Source organism: Coenobita brevimanus, chromosome 21, assembly GCF_032717465.1.
Source record: "Coenobita brevimanus isolate Jiangsu-jjx chromosome 21, ASM3271746v2, whole genome shotgun sequence".
In the NCBI taxonomy this organism is placed as follows: Eukaryota; Metazoa; Arthropoda; class Malacostraca; order Decapoda; family Coenobitidae; genus Coenobita; species Coenobita brevimanus.
Window position 1 is genome coordinate 31,113,470 of NC_136974.1, and position 26,590 is coordinate 31,140,059.

A 26,590-nucleotide genomic window follows, 5' to 3' on the forward strand; every position below is an offset into this window, starting at 1 on the left:
CCTCACCCACATACCATAGCTTCAGCCCATCCTCCAAGCACACACTGGCATCATCCAAGCCGAACTCCATAACTTCATCTAAACTTCACCTCATCACATTGCCGTAACCTCATTTACACACCCCATCTTTATCTGAGGCTCTTAACACTTCTTTTCTTTATCCAAGTCTCTGAAGTCATTCTCATTTATCTTTATCTGACCATTTTAATTCTGTCTTTATCCAATCTTGTCAATTCTTTCTCATCTGACTTTTTATGAAACTTATAGCAATCCTGTCTTTATCCAAACCTCCATAACATTGCCCTAACACTTCCTTTCTTTATCCAAGCCTGATTTCTGTTTAACTTTATCCAGGCATCACTTCATAACACTGCCCTAACCTCCACCCTGAACCCCTCCTTGTCTTCCTTCTTCAAACTTCAGTCCATGTATCCTAGTTTTTGCAAGTCTGATGTATGTGCATTACTGTTATGCAGTTGTGAAATGTTGAGAACTTTTATATGTTTTTATAAATGAAATGTAAGTTAATTATTTCAAACACTGATTTACAACACATGAACCTCAAAGTAAGTCAAAAGTGTCAAGTGTAAAAGAAATTTTATAATGTGTGAGGTATAGATTCTTTTTTTTTTAATTGTACTGTAAGGTGTCCCACTAATTTTAAGACAATTTGATGATGTGATGAAGTACCAAAACAGAGTACTGTCTGTATGTGTATGTTTGTACTGTATTAATTTTGTATAAAGATGTAGAAATTGTAAAGTACATTAGCGAACTAATATACTACCATTATGTAATTAACTTTGTTTTTGTCATCACCATTCAGTGATTTTCTGTATCCTACTACAGTGTTTCTATTTATTTATTTATTATTTTTTTTTTTTTTTTTTTTTTTTTTTTAATAATAAGAGGTCTGGGTGATGATGATGATGCCAGTACACCGTTTAATTCAGCTTCACATAAGCTTTTCAGACAAATGGGGTAGGTGGGGACACTCACCAGGTGTCCGCCCTGTCCTCTCCTTCCTTCCTCTTCTGTCTTTCTTTACTTCATTCTTTCCTCATCCTTCTGCCCATGGGTGACTTTACATTCCCTCGTTTGTCTCTTTCCTTCATTCTTTCCTCTTCCTTCTGCCTATGGGTGACTCTACACTGAGTGACAATCCGAATGGTTTCCTGTACATCAAGAAACCATTTACAGTGCTGGGTGGTAACCATATAACCAAATTATGGTGCCAGGTGGTTTTAGTGGGTAATTGCGGCATTCCAATCGGATTGAGCTGGTGAAGGTTTATATCCAAGAGGTGGTTGGAATTATTGCTTATGTAATACCTCTCAGGGATGAGTGAGGCTGGTCACTCTCATCTGGCCCCGTGCTCCTACGCTCCTCATGGGGCAACATAGGATTGGATGATGATGATGTTGATGTTGACAAATGGGATAGATACATTAATCATCATCCTGACATCTTTTTCTCACCTAAGGATGGGATGAGGCAGGGCTCAGAAGCCAAGGAATGTGCAAGACATGATAGAGTCACAGAGAGCAACAATCGTGCTAGAGAAGTGCTCTGAACAGTGGCAAACTAATCAACAGCATATCCAGTAAAAGCGACCACACACTCATTCCCTCAAATTAGATTAATTAATTTGATAGCAGCAAAGATTAGATTTTAAAGATGTCTTCGTCGTGAAGTGGTTAGAAAATGCAAAAGAAAATATACTGTACAAGCAAAATGTACCAAGTGGAATCACAAATGATGTATTGTATGTCATTTATTCAGTAGCCAGCAATTAACACATTATGCCTTACAGTGACTATCCTCAATGCTCTGAACTGCAAATTAACATAAAATAATTCACTTTTCTGGTTTAATACACAAACAGTACAGCACACATCATCATATCACAAGCAACATCATGCTAAGCAGTAAAGTCCTCAGTATTCTAAATAAACTAATGAACTCGGTGACTCTTCATCTGGCCCTAACGACACCAAAACTGTACAAAAACCACAGACATTATGCCTATTAGATCTCCAACCTAAATTCAAAGCATCATGGACAGTACTCCTGTTAATTTCCACTCCATAACTTTTCCAGTGTGAAAGTCTGGTCGTTCAATTCTTCACAATCCCTTCAATCCAGTGATGAACGTTCCATTTATTCTTGCTGCTTCCTGACGATTTTCAGGGAGACCTCTAGTAGTGAAGGGATTAGTGAATGCTACATCTAACCCCCCCGGTTCCACAAAGGCTCCCCAGAGCTGAATAAAAGTGTCAGGTAGTAGCTAGATCCACACGATTTCTTGAATTTGGGAGGCCTACTAGATTTGAGGAGATTAGTAAATGTTACATCTAACCTCCCCAATTCCAAAGTCTCCCCAAAATAAATACAAGTCCAGTAACAGCAAGAATAATATGAAAGTTACATCATCATACTGGAGGGATTGACCACACTTTCACACCAGCCATCCCCTAGAGAAACGTCTGGGCCCACAAGACACTCAAAACAAATACAAGTGCATTGTGGGTACAGAGGCACTCAAAGTACTCACAGCCACATAGTAAGGGGGAAGAGAATTGGTAAACTTCCAAACTGGGTAAAATAATAAGCAATCCTTCTATCACCCTTCCATTTTTTTTTTTTTCCCACGTAACTTAATTTTTGCCATAGTCAAAGTTTATTGTCCACCTGTCACCCAGTATTTTCTTTTTAATATTATATGTGCAAGATGATGAAGGTAGTTTCATTTTTTGCTAGTGTGGAAGTTTATTGTTTCTCTTCAAGTATGTCAGGTATTCTACACTAAACATTACTTCATGTGTAGGTAACAATATAAACTTATTACTGTATGTATACTGGTACTGCACATCTAATTATGCTGGAATCTATTATGAGGGATATATACTGGCTACTGTTAAACAACCTTTCATGTAAATCCTTCAAAATTACCTACTGTTCCCTACTTGGACAAGGATATAAAATTTTATCAATAGAGAGATATCGAGTTGGTGAGAGATTCCTTGTCTCATACACAATCACTGAGCTTCCCTACAAGGCTGAGCAGTCACAAAGTTGGTCAATCAATGTCCCCCTCCATTCATATTAAAATATACCAAATCTATACACCAACACATTTACTGATTTTGCATTCACGCACAGAAGAAATTTATATCAGAGCCAGTAGATTATTACTGTACGCACAATCCTGCGTGGAGAACTGAAGTCTATGTGGGCCAAAGCTATAGTATGTCTCAAATAAACTTAATTCTCCATGTGGGAGTGTTCATACTGCACACAACATATAAACACTCATCACTTCAATCAGACATGTATGCTTGGCTGGGAAAACATCACTTGGTTTAAGAAGTTTCCCTGAATAGTTCACTTATCAGTCAGATATTGTACTGCTGTCTCGTACTTACCTTATTCCTATGCTTTGTTAAATAATATCATTGAGCAGTTTCATGTATGCTTCAGTTCTCAGTTCATCAATCTAACCTTAAACAGACTGTGATGTTTTCCTAGCCAACTTTATGATAGCCTTCTGACAAGACTTAAGTGTATCACAGCACCAGTGTCATTGCCCAGCAGTCCTCTTGCCTTGTGGTTGCTCAGCCATGTACAACCTTCATCTACAACCATATTTAGTTGTGCCTTTGTGTGCTCCCAACAATCAAATTCGAAAAATACATAATCAAATTAACATTAAGATAAATTTATCAGAAGCCTTTTAAAAAATGGATTGCATTGTAATAATTAAAAATAGAATTCATTTTTCCTCACCACTGTAAAGACTACCGCTAAACAAAAAGTTAATTCATACTATAGTTATTTCTTCTTGCAAGGGAAATGTAGAGAAAATTCTTTCAATTACAATAGAAGGTGGAAGATTGAAAGTGAAGATATAACTACACTGAATGAGCTCTTATGCACCCCTACTTCATGCTGTTTAAAGAGATCTGTGGAAATTTCCTATACTTTTTCTACCCTAACTTGGCCCAGAATTTTATTCATTTGTGGCTAATTTCACACAGTTCAGTAGCAGAGTAGGACAATACTACAGTTCTACATTCTTTCCATAGCACTTCTTCATGACTAGCATCATGTTCTAGTGCTGATCCATTGTTATAACTGAGCATTCAAGATGGAGAGATGTCAGTTTTAGGCCAAGTTAGAGTATAATGGATATACATCTTTATACCATGATAGAAAGCGTTTGAATTAATTGTAAACTTTAAAATTCTTCTGCCTTGTTGAAGCTGTTGGGTCTATTTTCATGTGGCTGTGAGGAAATTTTCAGTTTCTTGGTTGCAGAACAAAATCATGAACATAATAACATCCATGGTAAGAGCAACTACATAATGGAAACTTGGCACCTGTTGCATCTTGGCTGACATTGTAGAAAGTTTGTCTGCAATGGTTCAGCTTGACCACTATCCATCTACTCGTAACAAGACAGAAATTTTGCTGTCACCAGAGCAAGGACAACTATCTACACAGAGTATGGGGTTACATGCATGGGTGTTGGGCATTACTGTACGGTTATTACTGTTACTGCCTTTGGTAGGAGTATTATGAAGGGATGTGACAACCATTTTAAACAGCAAGTCATTATCTGCTAAACTTGAGGGGTAACGTGTAGTCCCAACAGCCTTTGTCATTCACAGTCAATACAGTAAGATGTGTGTTAACCATTCTGTGCTGAAGGTAAGAGGTGGTTATGCCATTCTGAACTGCTCATGATGTGTCATATTAGCTCACTTAATAAACCAGTTTTGAGCTATATGTTTGCCCTCATTGAAAGTACACACAGTACATGGTGTATACTTAAAGACAGTTTTGCAAAATTCACAGAGATTTGCAAAACCTTCAAGACATGACACTGTACCCCTCAAATCTGTTTCCCCTCACTAAGCAGAGTATAAAGTAACACGGGGAAAAAAATGCACATGAGAAAATGTGGATGATGGTGATGCATAAAAAGTGTATATTATGGCTTTATGAGTGAAAAAATATCAAAATAGAATGAATCTCTTGCATATTACAGTACACCTGCATCTGAATGGAGAGAGAAATTCAAAAGATAAGCATCATCTCTGTCTCTTCATCATCTGATTATGGTCTATTAGTGTAGCTAGTATAACAACAGTCCTTTATAAGTTGGCATTCCATTGGTAAAACATTCTAACAGTAGATATACAAACAGGTAACTTCCTCATGACAATAAATCAATTTACATATTTCATCACTTATCCATGTCATTCTTATGTTGCTAGATCTACCATCTGAGTAATATTAATTTCTGTATATATCATAGGGCTTCAGCATTATGAGATCTGTCACTTCCTTGTCGGTTCCATAATTCTGCCATTACAGAAATAAAATTTAGTTCAAGAAATCTGCTTCCATATTATCTGATGAGTTGTGTTGGCATCTAGTTCTGTGTTCTGTCCATATTTAGTTCCGATTTCCATTGACAGTTCCAAGTTCTGATGGGCAGTTCCACCTGAATTAAGACACAGCACAATAACCTTACAGGAAGTACTGGTCGAACCTGTTCATGTAGTAGTTGGCACTGGTACCAAACCCTTCATCCTGAGACTTCTTGAGTGGAGTGCCAGTCTTCTGACAGTAGTCCTCCCATCCACCGATGTAGTGGCGCGATCTGACATGAGAACGAAATTACTATACACTGTTCATTCCTGTATACCCAGAACAATGTAGCTACTGTATTTCACTGCTGCCTCCACCTAAGAAAACTAATTTCACTACTGCCTACCAGAGGAAATATTTATTTAAGAATTATACATAAAATACTTCATCAAACTGAAATGGTTCACTTACCTTCTCCAGTGAAACCCTTCTCTTCATCTTTCTATCAACTTACTCAGCTTCCATGTCATATTTCGGCAATAAATCATACTGCCAGACTGTATCTTTAAAATGTATATAGCTACTGAGTACTGACAATTCTGCTGCTATGAATGAACATACAAATTTCTCTGGGGTCCCTACCAGATGACATTGTGCAGCCAAGATAAATTATATCAGTCAAAGGTTTAAAATTTTATCTCTATTAAACATTTTGTAGCTATGGATATACTTAGGTCTTATAGTCAGGTTAATACAGTTCCCGATAATTTTACTTAAAGTGATTTGATACCAGTTAAAAAAAATAATGTAATTGGCAGTACAGGTAATCAGTTGGATCAAAAGTACAATACCATGCACTTGGGTAACTCTATGTACAGATACAGACAAAAGAAATGGAGACACTGCCTTTGCTCAGTCCTATAAGAAGTGGGTCATTTCTGGCTGATGATTTACACCTGGAAGAGTAGATGAAAGGTATGAGATAGGGGATAAGAGAGGAGATGGAGCTACCACTTCCCACATCATCAAGATATATCGTCAGCCTCAAATGACCAAGTTCTTGTGCACCCGAGTTAAGGCAGTGTCTCTGTTTCTTTTGTCCGCACCCAACTCCTCTAGAATATACTACTGAACTATCTATCTATCTATCTGTCTATTGCCAGACACCCTAATCCCGTACAGGGTGGCCACAAATAAATCACCTCCACGTCGAACTGTCCCCTGCCATTTCCCTGCCATGCTCCCACCTCACACACCCCTCTCTCATATACCTCTCCACTCCATCCCTCCATCACATCCTCGGCCTCCCCCTCCCTCTCCCCCCCTCCACCTTACATACACTCTCCCCATTAGTCTCTCACCCTCCATCCTCTCCACATGGCCAAACCACCTCAGTGTGTTCCTCCTAACGCTTCCTATTACATCCACATCCACACCACAACGCTCCTTTATATCCTCATTTGTCAGCCTGTCTCTCCATATGACTCCACAGGCTCCTCTTAAATAACTCATTTCCAATGCTTTCACTCTTGACTTGTGTCCTTCCAACAACGTCCAAGCTTCACTTCCATATGTTAGAGTTGTATTACAAAACTGTCATGTAGTAACTTTTTCACTTCCATGCTCACTTCCCTGTTTCTTATCACTTCTTTCAAGGAACCAGCAACCTTTCTTCCTTGCTGTATCCTTTCAAGCACTTCACCCTCCAAACTTCCATCCTTACTCATCACACTCCCCAAGTACTTAAACATACTCACATTTTCCATTTCCTCACCATCCAACCTCACTGTACATTCACTGACCTCACCTCTGTCAAAGACCATCACTTTACTCTTCCCTACATTCATCTTTAGATTCCGTTTCTTACACACACTCCCAAACTCATCCACCAAGTCTTGCAGCTCCCCTTCATCTTCACTTAACAACACAGTATCATTTGCAAACAGCAGTACAGGGAGTTTCCAAACACTACCCTCTCTCATTAGTGCCACTCCAACATCCACTACCCTACCCTGTATCTCTTTTATTACCCCACCCATGTACAGACTGAACAACCATGGAGACATGACAAATCCCTGTTTCAACCCAACCTTCAAAGAGAAAAATTCACTCAGTTCACCATCCACACACACTGCAGCTTCGCACCATCATACATACTCTTCACAGCATTCAACAACTTCCCATCTACTCCATATATTCTTAATACTTTCCACAATCCTTGTCTATCCACCCTGTCATATGCTTTCTCCAAATCCATGAAGGCCGCATACAACTTCTTTCCTTTCTCTAGAAACTTATCCACTAAAGAACTATACTTGTGAATGTTACTACCAAAGATATTCCTGTTCTTGTAAGCAATTAGAACCAAACATGATACTACTGTACTTTTATGCAATACTACAATTGGCTAATGTTACAGCCCAAACTAATACTGGTATCAAGTTACAACCCAGACGCAGTGCCTCACCTCTTGAATCCCAAGCGGTGTGCAATTTCTACAGCAGCACTGGATGCGTTGGGGCCTCGGGCATAGAATACCAGATTACGGTCACCCTTGTCTGGCTTTTCCATGCGGAACTCTCGCTCCCACTCGTCCTCTGATAGCTGAAGGGCAACCTTGATCTTGCACACTGGAACAAAGAGATACAGAGTTAGAATACAGTAAAGTAAAAATTAAATACTGCACTGTTTATATTATCAGTTACCAATGATCATAAGTACAGATATTTCTGCTCCACGTTAAAACTGCTGATATACAGAATCCCATAAGTACAATATAGTTATTAAGGCACATCTATCAACCTTCCATTTTTCTTCTTGAAATGTAGTCTTACCCTCAAATATAAGGTGCTGAATATGAGTCAACTTTCCTGCTGCAGCTACTCTCCTTTCTCATAAAGCATACTAAAGGTACTTTTCACTACAAATCTGCAAGTGTATAAGGTATCCAGTTCTGTTTACCAAACCTGTGAGCAATTAGGCTGAACTGTCTAACTGATGTAATGTTTAATCTGATAAGAGACCAGTTAATTCTGAGAGATACCAGTTAATCCGCGTGTCACCGATACCACTCAAGGACCAGCCCCCTGTCTCAAACTCACAGCCACCAAGGTCTTTCCAATACCGCTAACACTGAGGGACTGACAACAGGCCTATATGTATACAGTTTTATAAAGTCTGGTTTTACGAGTACTCCAACAAGCCTGGTGCTGGAGTGGGATGTCTTAAACACCCTCACTATCCTCGGAAAGCAGGATGGTGGACTGTAGTAGAAGGGCAGCTTCAGCCTGCAGTTCACCAGATGAGCCTGGGGCCACAACTCAAACAAGCCTAGGGCCTACAATGGCTTGTATGTACACATTTTAATAAAGGTCAGTTGTAAGTAATCCGAACAACACATCATCATCACCACTCTTACTGTACTGTGTAATTCTCATACTCGGCAATATATCTATCGACGTCACTCAACAAACACAAATAAAACTACTCAGACATGCGAAACTTCAGTGGCGCCAGACACCCTCCCTCTATCCCCCCCCCCTCCCACGACACACATGCCATATTCACTGCACTTGTTTTACTCAGCCCAGATTTTCGTCGTTTTGCAGCTTACATCACATAGCTCAGAGGCAGGAAAAAAAGACACTGGTTCACATGTAATAGCTTTCCATGGCACTTGATCAGCAACAGACCAGCCGTCAAGATGGAGGGGATGGCAATTTTGGCTAAGTATGAGTAAGACCAACACCAACAACTTTCCCACCGGCAGACGGGCAAGTTAGTAGAGTCGAGGTATGGCTGCCTGAATATGGATAACAGCGGAGGTAGATAAGAAGTGGTCAGGGAAGAAAGTGAATCCAGCTGGGTCTGGTTTAATCCGGTATGGGTAGGAACGAGGGGTCACAGAGGAGGAATGGAGGGGAGGGGAGGGGAGGGGAGGAGGAGGAGGAGGGTTGAGGGAGAAAAGGAATGCTGTGTATGGGAGGGAGGGAGGGAGTTTCTTGGGGAGAGAGAATCAAGGGTAGTGCCAGATGTCCCAAACACCATCAGACTTATTATTTTTTTATTATTATGATCGTTATTATCATTTTTTCTTTTAGTGGAGATAAGAAGGGTTCTAGGGGAGGAATGCGGGAGAAGGGGTGTAAAGAAGAAAGGTGTGTAGTGCATGGGAGAGGGGAAGAAGTGGGAAGGAAAATTGGTGGAAAGGAGTCTGGGAAGAAAAGAAGAAGGGTGGAAGGAACGTACGTAGGGGAGAAACAGAGGGTAATAGGAAGACGTGGGATTTTGCCTCAGATTTTGCAATTGTGTGTGTGTCTAAGTTGCGTCAGAAAAAGAAAAAAAGTAAGAAATCCTGCTCCTTCCCCCGCTATGACTTTACCTTCTAAGAGGCGGGAAAAATGAAGGGCGAAGGAGACAAGGAGGTAGGAAGGACGAAACGAGGGAGGAGGGGAAGGTAGCCTAACGGAATGTGGACTTAGGTTCACTTCCTAAAACACACTCATAGGCCTACCAAAAGGGCAAACACACACACACACACACACACACACACACACACACACACACACACACTCCCCTCCTCTCTCTCTCTCTCTCTGAACCCCGTCAACCCGCCATGCTGTCGCCAGTCTGTGCATTCACCCCCACAATACCTTTCTTTCTTTTTTTATTCAGTCTTTCAGGTCTTGCTAGTAATAATAATAATAATAATAGAAGTGGAAATAGGTATTCGTTCTTCTCTCTCTCTCTCTCTCTCTCTCTCTCTCTCTCTCTCCTTCTCCAACTAAAACAATCCCCTCTCCATGCCGCAATGTTGCATCACTTCCTCCCACCACAATCTACCCCGTCAATTCTACGGATATAATCTACCATTTTATTCTACCCAGACGATTTCTCGAGAGCCCCCAGCGTAGTTAAAGGGCCTACTATCTCCCAGTATCTATTTTTTATCTACTGGCTACCTCTGTTATCTGTATCTATCAATAACTATATCTATGTTATCTGTTGCTACCCTGTCTAGTTTCTCTCCTTGTAACTAGGTCTGTTTGAGAGAGAGAGAGAGAGAGAGAGAGAGAGAGAGAGAGAGAGATTCGAAAGGATGAGTGCCAAAGGTAGTGCCTATGTCATAGTCATGTGGCGCTCTCTCTCTCTCTCTCTCTCTCTCTCCTTTTGCCGCCTCATTGCATTTCTCCTCCTCCGTGTTTCCTCTACTAAAAGACCAATAATAACCAAGGAGACTCATTCTTACCATACACCTAAAAGACCAATAGGAGACAATAAATAAATACAATATAATAATAAAAATGACGTCTGAAAGGGTGGTAGTAGCCGAGTGGACAAGCAGTCAAGGTCAGGCTCTGTGACGTCATAAAACCAGGAGCTGTGACGTCATAAACAAGCCTATGACGTCACTGGTTGCTTGTGACTTCAGACCGTAATCTAAGTGGCTTTACCTTTAGCGATTTATTCTGCACATTACAACACAATATCCTCTCTCTCTCTCCCTCTCTCTCTCTCTCTCATTAATTCGATGCACGCCCCAAAATACCACATACATTCTCAGTCCCTCCCTCTCTGTCTGTCTGTCTGTCTCTCTCTCTCTCTCTCTCTCTCTCTCTAACACTAATTTTATGCACGCCCAAGCAGACCACATACATCCTCTCTCTCTCTCTCTCTCTCTCGACCTTGAGATAGCCACAGCTACACCACCACTCCCACATTAGCAAGTCAGTGTTGCCAATGTTCTCCAGTTCAGTGTTGCCAATGTTCCCAAAAGCACTCCACTTCCTCATCTCTCACCAGCATTACAAGCAACATGACACCGTAGGAATTCTCTCTCTCTCTCTCTCTCTCTCTCTCTCTCTCTCTCTCTCTCTCTCTCACACACACACACACACACACACACACACTTCCCTGTTTCTCACAAGCGTTACAAACACCAGACACCGTTGCACAATAGTTCTTTGTAGGCTTCATCTAACAGTTCTTTTGCTTTATTTTATTTTTCTTTTCTTACTACTACTACTATTACCATTATTATTATTATTATTATTATTATTATTACTACTACTACTACTACTACTACTACTATTACTACTACTACTACTGTTATTATTATTATTATTATTATTATTATTTTCCAGCTTCTTATTTTAGTTTTGCTTATTCTCTCTCTCTCTCTCTCTCTCTCTCTCTCTCTCTCTCTCTCTCTCAGCAACAGCACTTTCAATTCCCTCACCACTTAACTACACACAAACAAGGCAGGGCTGTACCGGAATAAGCTACCTCGTTCCTTATATAGCCTGCTAAGGGAGAGTCCAGACCAACTCCGTGCTGGTGCGGGCGGGAGGGAGTTCTATATCACTTGTAACTCTTGGGCAAGTTAAAATGAAGAGATTATAGGTGACAGAGGAATGTCTGACAGGAGAGCACTAGAGAGGATGGAAAGGACCTTGATTTGTTTCTTAGTCTAACTTCCTCTTCCTTACGTGATTTTATTTTTTTGCTATTCCTGTCTTTTTCTCCCTATCTGCCTTCCTTCTCATCCTTTTCTCCTCTCCTACTCATCCTTTTCTCCCCTCCCTCTCATCCTTTTCTCCCCTCCTTCTCATCCTTTTCTCCCCTCCCTGTCATCCTTGTCATCCCTTTTTCCCCCTCCTTCTCATCCTTTTCTCCCCTCCATCTCATCACTTTCTCCCCTCCATGTCATCCTTTTCTCCCCTCTCCTTCTCATCCTTTTCTCCCCTCCTAATCCTTTTCTCCCTCTCATCCCTATCTCCTCTCCCTCTCATCATTTTCTTCCCTCCTTCTCATCCTCTTCTCCCCTCCCTCTCATCATTTTCTTCCCTCCTTCTCATCCTTTCCTCCTCTCCCTCTCATCCTTTTCTCCTCTCCTTCTCATCCTTTTCTCCCCTCCCTCTCATCCCTATCTCCTCTCCCTCTCATCATTTTCTTCCCTCCTTCTCATCCTCTTCTCCCCTCCCTCTCATCCCTATCTCCTCTCCCTCTCATCATTTTCTTCCCTCCTTCTCATCCTTTCCTCCTCTCCTCTTCCTCTCCCTCCCCTTTTTATTATTTTTCCTTACTCTAACTTCCTCTTCCTAATATCGTAGCTTTTTCGCACTATCAATTTTTTCTGGCTGTTGCTTCTTTCTCATCTCTTTTTTTTTTTTATCTCTTCCTCCCTTCACATTTTTTCTCCCCTCCTCTTCCTCCCCCCTCCATTTTTTTTCTTCCTCTGATTTCCTCTTCCTAATTCCGTCGTCCTCTCTCCCTATTACACATTTCTTTTTTACAACTCCGGTTTTTCTATCGTTTTCTCCTCTTATTTTTCATCTCATTCTTTTCTTTGTAACATTTCTGCGCGCAATCTTCCCTATCCCACCCCCTCGTGTGTGTGTGTGTGTGTGTGTGTGTGTGTGTGTGTGTGTGTGTGTGTGTGTGTGTGAGATAGAGAGAGAGAGAGAGAGAGAGAGAGAGGGAGGTCAACTACTAGACTATCTCACTGGGTGGGTGACCTTGCCCTGCTAACAAGACAGGTCAATGTGAAAAGAAACACTCCTTTATCTCAGGCCTTGTCTCGTTACTACCTAGCACCCCCCACCCCCTAGCATCCCCCATCCCCTAATACCCCCACCCCTTAGCACCCCCCCTAGGACTCCTCACCTCCTTACATCCTACACCCCTTTCACCCCACACCACATCAGAACAGACTACACCACCACACCACACCATCACAGCACGCACCACACCACACCACACCATCACAGCACGCACCACACCACACCACACCATCACAGCACGCACTACACCACACCACATCCCACCCATTCCCCTTCTCACCACACCACACCACATCACATCCCTCCACACCACACCACACCATCCTTTCTCATCACTTCCTTTCACGACAATTAACACCACTAATACTAACAACCCACAAAAATTAAAATCACAGTGATTTACGATTACAGTGCCCAAACTACAGTGATACAAGGTTACAGTGACCCAGGTACGGTGATAAAGGGACTACGGTAACCAGGTCAAAATGATACACTAACCTCGCTCTCCTGGGGGTGTCAAACTTACGCTCGTAATCTCAAGCAAGGTCATTTTTTTTTTTCATCGCAGTCTTCTTGGTTATTATTATTACGGTTACTTGCATGTTCAAGCATTGTTATTTTGTATGTTATTTTGTATCTGTTTTTCCTATATCATCACCATCACTTTTGGAATTCTACATCATCATCATCATCATCATTCTTCTTCTTCTTCATCTTTTCTTCTTCTTCTACATCATCACCGTCATCATCATTAACACTGTAAATTCTGCATCATCACCATTCTCCCTCTCTCTCTCTCTTACGTAACCAAGAACCCGCCATCTTGACACACTCATGCCAATGATGAACCCTTTGCCCTCCATGACGTAACCCTGTGTCAGCCATCTTGGATCACCCACAACACCTGCCCCAACCCTCCCCCACCCCAACAAAAATCAGGATTCTCGTAAAATATCCCTATTCTCCTTTATGTAATGCGGAAATAAGTTTACTATGATTTCTTCACCTTAACTTGGCCCAGATTTTCGTCCTTTTGCAGCTTATTTCGCGTTCCTCAGTAACAGAAAAAAGGCTTAACACACACACGCACACAATGATGAATATATAATTTCTAACTTGTTTGTGGATATACAGTATATATATATACCGGACTGGATATGAGAGAGAGAGAGAGAGAGAGAGAGTTATGTAATACACAGCACAAAGATATTACGTAACACATAGCTGAGCTACCAAACGCGCGCGCGCGTACACACACACACACACACACACACACACAACAAACCAGTTCCTATATACCTTTCTACCACAACATTGCCATACCACACCACACTCCCTCATACACGCACACCACACCACATCACACCCCACACAACCCCTTCACACCAAACTACACCACACCACACCACACCACACTCCATCCCACCACACCACAACACACCACAATCCACCACACCACACCACACCACGGTCCATCACATCCCACCCTCCCCAATACACACTCCATCAATACCGTGACCTATCCACACGCTGTTACATCACCACTACACGCCAAAGGAGAGTGTTACATAAGGGGTAGGGCATGTTTAGTGGTGTGTGTGTGTGTGTGTGTGTGTGTGTGTGTGTGTGTGTGTGTGTGTGTGTGTGTGTGTGTGTGTGTGTGTTAATTTTCCTCCCTGACACATCCAATCACAGACAATCATCTATGGCGAGACACACATACGAAGCCTCTCACATATCAGCAATATTATCCAGCAGAGGAACTGAGATGCAACAATAGGTGAAATGTTAGGCCAACTTTTGTCCATGGCTGTAAAAGATAGTAAAAAAAAAAAATACATAATAAAAAAAAAAAAATCCCCATTGTTCCGAACGAAGAAAACTGATAACTGGAAAAACAATGAAAATCTTCTGTCCACTATCGCATGTTTCAGATGGGATCAATTTTTTTCCACAAGTATTCGTTCAGACTATGCGAAGATACTTATTTCTCTGTCTGTCCTTTTTACTCTTTTCAGCTCGGTTGGTGACTAAGTGTTGTCAGATTGTGGGGCTGATTTGACTAGTAACCAAGGAGACTCATTCCTGCCACATAACTAAGGCAACCAGAACATAGTATTTAGCTTGTATGAGTGGCCCAGTCCCTTTAGATGAAGACGGATGGGGAAAAAAAAAAGAGGAGAGGAAGGCAGAGAGGAAATAGGACGAAACGACAGAGGGAAACAGAAGGAAACTAAAGAGGTAGAGAGGAGAGAAGAAGGGAAGAGAATGACTGAAGAAGGGGACAGACGGGAGAAATGAAGGAGAGGAGAGGAGAGAGTAGAGAAAAGAGAAGGAGAAAGTATAGGAGAGAAAACATGAGAGGAGGAAAGGAGATGAGAGGAAGGAAAGGTCGAAGATGGACGGGGTGAAGGAATGGCGGAGAAGAGTTACATAAGGTCTAATTCTGTAGGTCACGTGAGAGAGAGAGAAAGAGAGAGAAAGAGAGAGAAAGAGAGAGAGAAAGAGAGAGAGAGAGAGAGAGAGAGAGAGAGAGAGGGGGGGAAGGAAATGTGGGGAGGGGTGCAGAAAAGGGAAGGAAAAAAGAGAAGGAATGGGGAAAGCTAGGGAAGGAGTGAATGAATGGAAAGGAGGGAAGGGAAGGAAAGAGGAAGGTAGAGATGTAGGGAAGGGAAGGAGGAAGGAAACAGAGGAAGGAAGGAGGGAGGGAGAGAGGGGTCAGCCAGCAACAGGGAACTTACATAAAGGCCATAAAACTTAACAACTGCTATATGGCGCGCTGCTCCCCTACGTAGGTTTCTCTCTCTCTCGCTCTCTCTCTCAAAGATGGCGGATCCAGGAAAACTGATGATTAGACAGCTGAAACAGGCTGGGAAATCGAAGAGGTAAGAAAAATGAAGTGAATGGGAAGAGCAGAGCAGAGACGAGAAGAAAGAGAAAAGGCGAAGGGAAGGGACGGAGGGAAGGGGATGAAGAGAAAAGGAAGAAGGGGAAGGGAGGGAGGAGAATAAAAGAACAGTGAGGAGAGGAGAGGAAAGGAGAAAGAGTGGGGAGAATGGAAGACCCAGATACAGTAGGAAGAAACGAGGAAAGAAAGCGGGGGGGGGGGGAGAAGAGTAAGTAGGCAGCAACAGTAGGAAGGAAGAGGGGAGGGGAGAAGAGGGGAGACAGTAGGAAGGAAGAGGGGAGGGGAGAAGAGGGGAGAAGCGACGGGAGAAGGGAGAGGGGAGGCGGAAAGAGGGGAGAAGGGAGGGGGATCTGGGAAGTGGCAATAAGAGGGGAGAGGGAAGAAGTAAAGGGATGGGAAAGAAGTATTTAAATTATGGGTTATATGGGGAGGAGAGGAGAGGGGAGGGGAGGGGAGGGGAGGGAGAGAAAAGAAGTACTGAAATTATAGGTTGACAGGGAGGGGGGAGGATGGGGTGTAGCGACAGACTGGCGCCACCACACCTGTACTCTTGCCCCCTCCCTCTCCCCCACCCCATTCTTTCGCCCTCTTCTTCCTCTTTCATGTACTCTCCCCCCCCCCCGTTTTTTTCCCTAATATGCTCTCCCCCCTTCTACCCCTATCCTACCCCTCTCTCTTCACATACTCTTCCCTCTTTCGCCTCCCCCTCTCCCCCTACCTCTGTCCTCCATGCCAAAAACAATTTCTGTCTCATTTCCCTCCTCCTCTTCCCCTCCCTCCCTCCTTAACATCATCTTCCCTACCTTATTCCCCCACCCCTTCCCATCCTTAACCTCTTCACCACGATGATCCATTATTTCAGTTCATTTTTCCTTCTTCCTCCTTACCCTCGCCTTCTAAATAACGTCTGGCAATAAAAGGGTTAATGAAGGCTGGATCTAACTCTTCATCATGTTAGGAAAGCCAGATAGAAAAGCCACGCCTAAGCTTAATGATGTAATGATGGCGTGAGATGTAATGCAAAAAAAAACTGGATTATTAGCTAGTTCTCTGGTTCTCATTCTGTTGTGATTATTACATTCTGTTGTGATTATTACATTCTGTTGTGATTATTACATTCTGACCTTTCAAAATCGCTTGCATAGGTATGTGTCATCTGAACCCCCGCTTAGTATGCTCACTCCTGAAGAACACATTTCTGTGGTATGTGTATATATATTTCCTTTATCCGAGCCTGGATGATACCACCCACACAACAACATCAATACATACTGTAACACTGTTACTTTCCTTTTCAGACAGATAGTATAGACTAAGATTTCCTTTCCCTTTCCCCTATGAAATTTCCATAATAGTTTAACTATGCTGCATGGTGGTCCTTCTCAGCACTTCATGCCGGCTTCGGCTGGAGGGTTCGGTGGAAGGGTGGGAGCTTTCCTGCTTTTTTATCCTTGTCTTTAACCGGTAGAATAATTTGTTAGTTATAGTCTTTCCTATACCAAACAGCCACGAAAGGACCAAGTTTATTTTTGTTTGCTTTCCTTTGTACTTCTTTGTCTGTCTATCTGTCTGTATCTGTCTCTCTATCTCGGCACACACCTCTCCAGCAATTACTCTCAACAGTGAGTAAAGCCAATCCGCTACTCCTCTCCTTATCACCCTATTAACTTCTTATCAGCAACAGCAGTGAAATAAAGAAGGGTGTTACCAGTGGGGAGAGAAATGTGACCGTACTATGGCACAAATGCAGATATCACCCCCCCCCCTCTCTCTCAATGTGCAGAGCAATGCATTCGTACCATAGCACAAATACACATATCATCTCTCTCTCTCTCTCTCTCTCTCTCTCTCTCTCTCTCAATGGACAGTTTAATACATTCGTACCATAGCACAAATGCACATATTCTCTCTCTCTCTCTCAACCTTCACCCATCCCTACAACACAACCTAATATGGGGTAAGGATAGGGACAACAGTCTAGAGGGAGAGGACCAAAAGGGAGGGAAAGGGAGGGGACAGGGAGGGAGAAGGAGGGGATAGGGAGAGAGGAAGGGGATAAGGAGAGAGAGGGGGGGGGAGAGGCAGAGGGGTAGGAGGGAGAAGAGAGGGAAAGGGAGGAGAAAATAGGGAAAGGGAGGAGAAGAGAGGCAGGTGGAAGATACAGAGATTGGGATGGAGGGGAGGAAAGGAAGGTGGGGAGGAGAGGTGAAAGGAAGAGGGACGGGGAGGGACTGAAGGTAGGTAGGGGGAAGGAGAGGGGGACAGGGAGGGGGGAAGGGTAGAAATGGAAGGGGGAGGAGGGGAGCCAAATGAAGCTAGAGTTTGGGAGGCAAAGAGCAGGACTGTGGGGTGGAGAGAGAAAGGTACAAAGAGAGGCAAGGATTAAAGAGAATAGCTGAGAGACGAAAAGAGGAGAGGAGAGGAGAGGAAACAAAAGGTGACGAGAGGAGAATTGAGGAGATGAAATGACAGATGGAGATCAGATGAGAGGGAGATTAATGAGACGTGATGAGAGGCGGAGAGGACAGGAGGGGAGAGGAGCAGAAGAGAAAAGGGGAGAAGGCGAAAGACGAGAAGAGGAGAGGGGAGAAGGTACGAAAGAAGAGAGAGAGAAGGCAGTGGTGTCGAAACTAGGATAAGAGTGGGCACAAGGACGCCAATCAGACATGCATCGTACTCACCGTACCCATGAGTACCATACTCCCCCCCCATGCACAGACGTAAACACCACCCTAACAACGCACTTGACCAGGCACGTGTAGGGCAGCGTAGTATAGTATGGTTTGGAGAAGAATAATTTTCGTGAGAGAGATTACTACGAAATGGTAAATATAAAGCAGATAGAAGGACGGATGGACACAATGTAAATAAAATGTAATAATGGAGATGTATGGAGGGTGAAACTTGTGGTGGTTCTCTCGCTTCTTTTTAGTGGTATATGTTATATCCTGATAGCTTTAATACTCCATCGTTACGGAGGTACCGTTACTAATGACCTTAGAGGTCAGTTATGAAGGATACAATTTTCTCCCATAATGCCTTCAGTAACTGCTCCTTAACGGTTAAGGATTGGACTCATGTTGATATAATACTAGTTCCTCAAAATTATGTCAAGAACAACATCCTCAAATTCGACCCAAAATTCAAGGGACACTATATATATATATATATATATATATATATATATATATATATATATATATATATATATATATATATATATATATATATATATATATATATATACTCGATCTAAAAGGATTAACAGAGGAGTATTCAGCCCACTGAATAGCAAGGAAGTATGCTGAGGAATGGAGAAGTATTATGAAGTGAGTCTGGGTGATATGTGAGGTAGGCGAGTGAGGACGTTAAGGTACACTGGCATTGGCCACGTGTCATTATATCTGGAGCATCTGAGTCAACACCTAAACACTTTTCAATGCCAACCCCAGCCCCCCCCCCACCATATTATGTTTCCTTAAGTCATAATCATGTGTAAACATTCATGGCTACGTAGCACTGAAAATATATCATATCTTTACCCTAAAAAGTATGCAACTCAATTTTATGTATCTAACACACACACACACACACACACACACACACACACACTGCTGACTTTCAAAGCACTGCCAACAGCACATTCATACGTAATCTATTGTACTACACAACACTTATACTCAAATGTTTTACGCATTTCAGCCTTTTTAACTCTCTCTCTCTCTCTCTCTCTCTCTCTGTGGGGGGGGGGCAGGTAAGTAAAAAGTCAATCATGTTTTTCTATGGCTCGTGTGTCTGTACGAACCGCCTCACTTCTGTTCCTCACCGTCTCACTGGCGCCACACACACACACACACACACACACACACACACACATCACCTTATACCAGTGACTAATACCAAACCCCTTAGACCAGTGACTAATACCCCTGATACCAGTGACTAATACTAACCCCTTATACCAGTGACTAATACTAACCCCTTATACCAGTGACTAACACTAAACCCCTTATACCAGTCACTAATACCAAATCCCTTATACCAGTCACTAATACCAAATCCCTTATACCAGTCACTAACACTAAACCCCTTATACCAGTGACTAATACTAAACCCCTTATACCAGTCACTAATACCAAATCCCTTATACCAGTCACTAATACCAAAAATAAAATTCGAGTTTCTACTTACTAATAATCTTATATATTCAGTAAAATACTTTTCAATTATACAGAAATAAATAAATGGCACATGTAGCACTTCTTCGTGACTAGAATCATTTTCAAGTGTTAATCTACTGTTACAACTCAGCATTCAAGATAGAGAGATGGTATTTTTAGGCCAAGTTAGAGTAATAGAACACTCCTTAGCTGCGTTGAGAGAGAGAGAGAGAGAGAGAGAGAGAGAGAGAGAGAGAGAGAGAGAAAGAGAGTTCTTCGTCCTCAATGAATCTAGGGACAGTGACTTCCTCCTCTCTTTTCTCTCCTTCTCTCCCCTATTTCCCTTCTCTCATTTCCTTTCCTTTATTTCCCTCCTCTTCTCTTTTCCTTCTATTCTCTTCTCTCTTTTCCTTCTCGTCTCCATTCTCCTCTCCCCCCCCCCCCCGTAGCTCACGTGGCCAACGGGGCATCACGTGCAGCTGGGAGGGGATATAACGGGCAAGCTCATGTGTTGCTCTTCCCATTTCCTTCCCTTCCCTTTCCGCCTTTTCTCACTGCTTCCCTTCCCCTCCCTTCCTTTTCATTTCCCTTTCCTTTCCTTTCCTTCCCTTCCCTTCCATTTCCATTTCCTTTCCTTTTCTTCCCTTCCCTTCCCTCCCCACTCCCATTCCCCACCTCACGTGTACTGTGGTATGCTCACGTGCACGAAAGAGGTACTAAAATGGGCAAGGCCACGTGCAGTTCTCGCCCTCCTCACGTGACCTGCTGGCACGTAAAGTACCGAGGGGGGGAGGTGGAGAGGGAAGGATGGAGAGGAGGAGAGGGAGAGGGAGGGGGAAAAGGGGGAGGGGGAGAAATAGAAGAAAGGGGGAGAGAAAGGCTGTGAGAGACTTGGCTGGAGGTGGAGGGGGAGTGAGTAGGAGAGTGGGGTTAGTAGGGTAGAGGGAGTGAGTAGGAGAGTGGGGTTAGTAGGGTAGAGGGAGTGAGTAGGGGTGGGGAGGGTGAGTAGGGTAGAGGGAATGAGTGGGGGAGGGGGAGTGAGTGGGGGGGGCGGGACATTGTACAAAGGAGCACATAGGAAGTACATATAACAAGAGGCCTATTGGTCCATTAGAAGGTTATCTGTAAAAGGAAATCTAGTAGTAGCAGTAGTAGTAGCAGCAGCAGAAGTAGCAGTAGTAGCAGTAATAGTAGTAGTAGTATCAGAATTAGTACTACTGTTATTTAGGATACTACTACTACTACTATATTCTTATATTCCTAAGTAATGTGTAAGAGAAAATGAAAGAAAACAGGAAGGCTCTCCCTCACCCCCCACACCATTCTGTTAGCCCGGCAGGAGTACTGAAAAACACTATGCTTGTTAGAAGGGTATGAGAAAGAGAGATGTAGGAGAGAAAAAAGAAATGGAAGGAGAGAGAGAGAGAGAGAGAGAGACTCATCAAGTGTGTGTAATCTGTGAATGTAACTCTCTCTCTCTCTCTCTCTCTCCGCAGCTGTGTAATGCCTATCCTGGGCGTGTCAAGTTACGTAGCGTTCCGGAAATCAATACTCTCTCTCTCTCTCTCTCTCTCTCACACACACACACACACACACACACACACACACACACACACACACACACACACACACACACACGTACACACACACACACACGACCCGACGAAAGGTCATTGGCTCTTGACTTCATTTTAATTACTCCCTTTAAACAACAAGCCCTCACGCTGAAGTTGTTAATATTCTACAACAACAGGTGGTAATAATAATAATAATATTAATAATATTAATAATAATAATAATAATAATAATAACAAAAATAATAATAATAATAATAATAAAAATAGATACTGTTCTCCTCCTCCCCCCCTCCTCCTCCTCCTACTACTATCACCACTGTCACTACTGATAATAATAATAATAATAATAATAATAATAATAATAATAATAATAATAATAACACTAATAATACAACCACACCAATAATTCAACACTCACAAGGGATGTTCAGTGATCCAGGAATCTCGCCATAGTTCTGCAGTTCACTCGGATCCCTCACGTCAATCAGTGAAATGTCTCCCGCCATCTGCAGCGCCCTCAATTCCTCAAAGTCCAGCTCAGTGCGGCGGTTGATGGGGCGGGGCAGGGTGGGCGCGGTGTGGGCGTGGGCATGGGTGAGGGGCTGGTGTGTGGGCGGGTGTGTCGGGGTGCAGGTGTGGGTGGTGGTGGAGGAGGCGTGGGCGATCTGTTGGCTGCAGTACCCGCACGCTGTAAAGGAGAGAATGAACTGGTTAAAGAATGGTAATTGGGCAGGTAGGGCAGGTAATCGGCCAGATAAAATACACACAGAAAAATATATAACATACTGTAGGAAACTTTTCTATTACGCCTCTCAATGAAAACACAAGACCTATATATAGACGCCTGATATGCATACATATCATTTTATATAGTTGGGTAGATACAGATCTATAGATAAATATGCAGACAGAAACGGATAGACAGTCACACAGGCACAGATATATAGACATAAATTGCATGTACAGTACTTGTAGGCCGCCACACCGGTACCAGACGGGCAGTAGCAGCCCTTGGCAGGGAGGAGAGCCAGGCCCAGTGCCAAGAGATATGACCTTCTGGGGTGGGGTAAATTAACCCTTTCCCCGTGTCTGGTGCATCCCAGTAGCTCTTCACCCAAACAGCCAAGTACCAGAAGATTTTGTTCAAGTGAGAGAGGTATTAGCTGTAAAAGCCTTCAAAACCAATACTCCTTTCACTCACTCTTGGCCTAAAATTGCCATCTGTCCATCTTGAATGCCGAGTTACAGAAATACCCAAACACTATACGTTGCTAGTCACGAAGAAGCGCTATTCAAAGGATGCAGAGTCGTATCACTCTGCAACTGAGCTACAGGAAATAAGCTGCAAAATGACAATTTGAGACAAAGGTAAAACAACTACAACAATTAAAAGTTAAAATGGGGGGTCCTTGATGAGTAGGGACAAAACTACCTCGAATCTTTTGGTCAGGTTTACCCCTAACAGTATGCAGTCGGCAAGCAGAGAGAGAGAGAGAGAGAGAGAGAGAGAGAAAGATGCTACTAACCCAGTCAACCTTGCTTTCCTGCCTAGACGCCATGTTTGACTCATTGCTATACTTGGCTTTACATCTCTCTCTCTCTCTGTTTGTCTCATCCCCCTCTCTTCCTTTCCTTTCTATCACCCCTTCTCCCTCTCTGCACCTCTCATTCTCTCTCTTCCTTCCCTTTCTTTCTTCCTCTCCTTTCCTAACCCAGTTTTCCTTCCTTCCTCTCCCCTATTCACCTTTCCAATAATAGTCACCGACATGCGCTTCTATGACATTCCTTCCCTCCCTCGTGACTCTCTCTCCCCCCCCCCTCTCTCTCTCTCTCTCTCTCTCTCTATATATATATATATATATATATATATATATATATATATATATATATATATATATCATCATCATCATCATCATCATCATCATCAGCCGTTGAGGTCCACTGCAGGACCGGCCTATCCCTACCGAAGCAGGGACGATACAGCCAATGTATCTATACCTAGTGGCTTACGCTGTCTGACAGAGACTGTATGTAGGGTGATAAGTACTTGTGAGTGTGGTTGTAGTGGCTTTGGATGTGTGTGTAGTCTGTGAACCAAGTGTAATCGGCCTGCCTTAAGCCGATTGGGTGCAAGCATACTAAAGTATGCGACACTGGTTCAACCACAGCACCCTTTGTGTCCGCCAAAGCACCAAGTGGCTTGGTGAACGCTTCCCAAAGTTTTTACAACTCTGGCGGAAGGCGAAACCGCCCTCACCAGCGTGCGAAACGCACACTCTTCCACTGTACCATAGAGGCGTGTGTGTGTGTGTGTGTGTGTGTGTGTGTGTGTGTGTGTGTGTGTGTGTGTGTGTGTGTAATATCCTGCACCTTGCACCACTCTCATTCTCAGTACAACTCTCGTAATACCAAACACCTCACACTCCAGCCTCAGTATCTAGTTCATATTAACCTTTCTTACGATGGAGTAATGTTGAGGAAATAAGAGTAATTCTGGCAGGTCTATTAATATGATGGGTTTGACTATTCTGAAAAACAATAAAAATGTTACTGTATATGTATGTATGTATGGATGGATGTGTATGTATGTATGTGTATGCATGAATGTTTGTTATGCATGTGTGTATGTATGAAAATTTATGTGTATATATGTGTGTGTATGTATGAATGTTTGTGTGTATGTATGTATGTGAATGTAAAGTATTTATGTGTATGGAACTATTATTATTATTATTATTATTATTATTATTATCATCATCATTATTATCATTATTACTCTTACTAGCTTCAAGGTAACACATCCAACTAGACAGGTAATATATATAATTGTACAGGTAAGACAAATTATTAATTAACCTCTTCACTACAAGCGATCCTTCCTTAAATAAAATACTAATATCTTAAATGATGGTGAGGAGAAGATTACGATTTCACTCCTTCCTTCACACGATTTAATCCATCTTAGAAATTACCCTCTTTTATAATAACGAAGACGATAAAGAATAATTCCTTTAATATTTTCACTATAAGACGTAAAGCTTGATTAAAGAGTAAAAAAAAAAAAAAATCGCCTGGTAGTAATAATGTGAAAAAAAAAGACGAAATTAAAAAAAAGATGACACTGAAACCTTTTGAAACAGCGACAGTCTTCAATGTTAGTCTCAAAATACATCGCTCACACGGCTATGACTACCGTTGGCATATGAGCCTTGCTGTATCGAAGGCTCTCGGTTTATTATATCACCTGTTACCTTGAGAGAGAGAGAGAGAGAGAAAGAATTGGTGTATCGAAGGCTCTGGGTTTATTATATCACCTGCTACCTTGAGAGAGAGAGAGAGAGAGAGAGAGAGAGAGAGAGAGAGAGAGAGAGAGAGAGAGAGAGAGAGAGAGAGAGAGTGTGTGTGTGTGTGTGTGTGTGTGTGTGTGTGTGTGTGTGTGTGTGTGTGTGTGTGTGTGTGTGTGTGTGTGTGTGTGTGTGTGTGTGTGTGCCCTAATCACCATGCATTATACTGACTACAAGACGATGCTGCAGTAACACAGTACAGCCATGCACATATGTTGCCACCATACATTGTAGAAAGCAGCTGGGTACTTAGTTGTAGTGCTAGATGGTACTCTGTTCCTATTACCAAAGTTAGACACTGTTAGAAATAGAAGGAAGAGATAGAAGGAAGACCATGGAAGGGAGAACGTGTGGGACAGTCATGCACAGAGAGAAGTCACAACAGCCGGGTACTTTTCGATGTGGCGTTAGAGGGTTGACTATTTCTATTACTAGTGTTACAGGGTGTTAGAATTATTAGCAAGACCTGACATGACCGCGAGAAAGCAGGGTTTAGTCGTGCACGGAAAATACACTAGCTAGATACCTTTCGTTGTGGTGTTAGAAGGTAGACTATTCCTATTACCAGCGTTAGACAGGGTGTTAGAATTAGCAATCAGACCATGGACGGGGGCGAGAGGGGGGCGGGGGGTCTTAACGTGGTATTGTCCCCCAATTTGACCCTTGAAGGGGGTGTTGGGGAAGGAGGAGGGGGAAGAAGGGGTGGTGGAGAGGGTGGCCATGGGGTTAGAAGTGGCAGTGGAGAGGGGAGTTGTGGTAGGGTGAGAGGGGGAAAGGCAAGCTGTGGTAGAGAGTGTGGTGGAGGAGAGGGGGGCGGTAGGGGTACGGGAGAGGGGAAGGGGTGCTGAGGAAGTAGGGGTAGTCAGCACACATATCTTACACAGGCTCAGCGCACGGGGAACACTACTCAGCGACTTGGCCAGGAGTTCCATCATCGGCAGGTGTAGGGTCTTGCAAAATCGACGTAGGACTCTAGTTATTTTTTAGGACCCTGTGCAGCTGATGCAGGATTTTCAGGATACTTAGGATTTCACGAACTTCTATGCAGCTTTCGGTCTTCAAAAGGGATCTCACAAATTTCAAAACGCAGACTTTACTTAGCTTTCACACACGTCTAGAACTTCATCCACCAGTGTATATAGTCAATGCCTCGCTGTTGGTAAAGCCAAAAACGGCCTAACTTCAGCAAGGAATGTCCAAGTATGTAAGGAACTTCAACAAGGCCACTGATATCAATGAAACTTCTTCCACTCCGTGCTTCAGTAGTTTCAAAGATGGAGTACTTCAGTAATTTCTAAGAGGGAGTGCTTAACAAGTTCGAAGATGGACTTGTGCGGTATCTTGTGCTATCTCTGGCCTTGGGTTATCAATTTTCTCTCTTGTATTATCTTCCTTTTCTCATTCTTATCTCTCCTCCTCCTGCCGTGGTGTTGGCGTGGCAGATGATGATGATGCTATACACTGGTGGTTTACAGAGGCCGCAGCCCCTAGTCTGTCGTAGGCGTCCCTTCTCTTGGGCGTGTGTGCGTGCTCTGACTTGGGATGCCGTGCCGGGCGGCGTTTATATATACTTCCCATCTGGCACCCGGTCTGGCCCTTATGGTACTTTCTGGCGCCATCCCCCCACCCCCCTCTCGTTTTATCTCGACCACGCCTCTACTCT

The 26,590-nt window shown here is 42.9% G+C and overlaps 1 protein-coding gene across 3 annotated transcripts in view; it reads right to left on the bottom strand.

Annotated features, from left to right (window-relative positions):
• Window positions 1-5,530: 5,530 nt before the first annotated feature.
• LOC145392252 (thiosulfate:glutathione sulfurtransferase-like) overlaps window positions 5,531-26,590 on the bottom strand; it is a 35,236-nt gene continuing 14,176 nt past the window's right edge. For 2 of the 3 annotated variants that reach the window (XM_080266717.1, XM_080266716.1), the window contains 3 exons: window positions 22,002-22,271; window positions 7,844-8,006; window positions 5,531-5,668 (listed from right to left, as the gene is read on the bottom strand). In XM_080266717.1, coding sequence (XP_080122843.1) covers window positions 5,536-5,668; window positions 7,844-8,006; window positions 22,002-22,271 — 566 coding nt within the window. In that variant the 3' untranslated portion in view covers window positions 5,531-5,535. Of the gene's footprint in view, window positions 5,669-7,843; window positions 8,007-22,001; window positions 22,272-25,807; window positions 26,450-26,590 lie in introns of those variants that run through there. The other variant, XM_080266718.1, reaches the window with a different exon arrangement.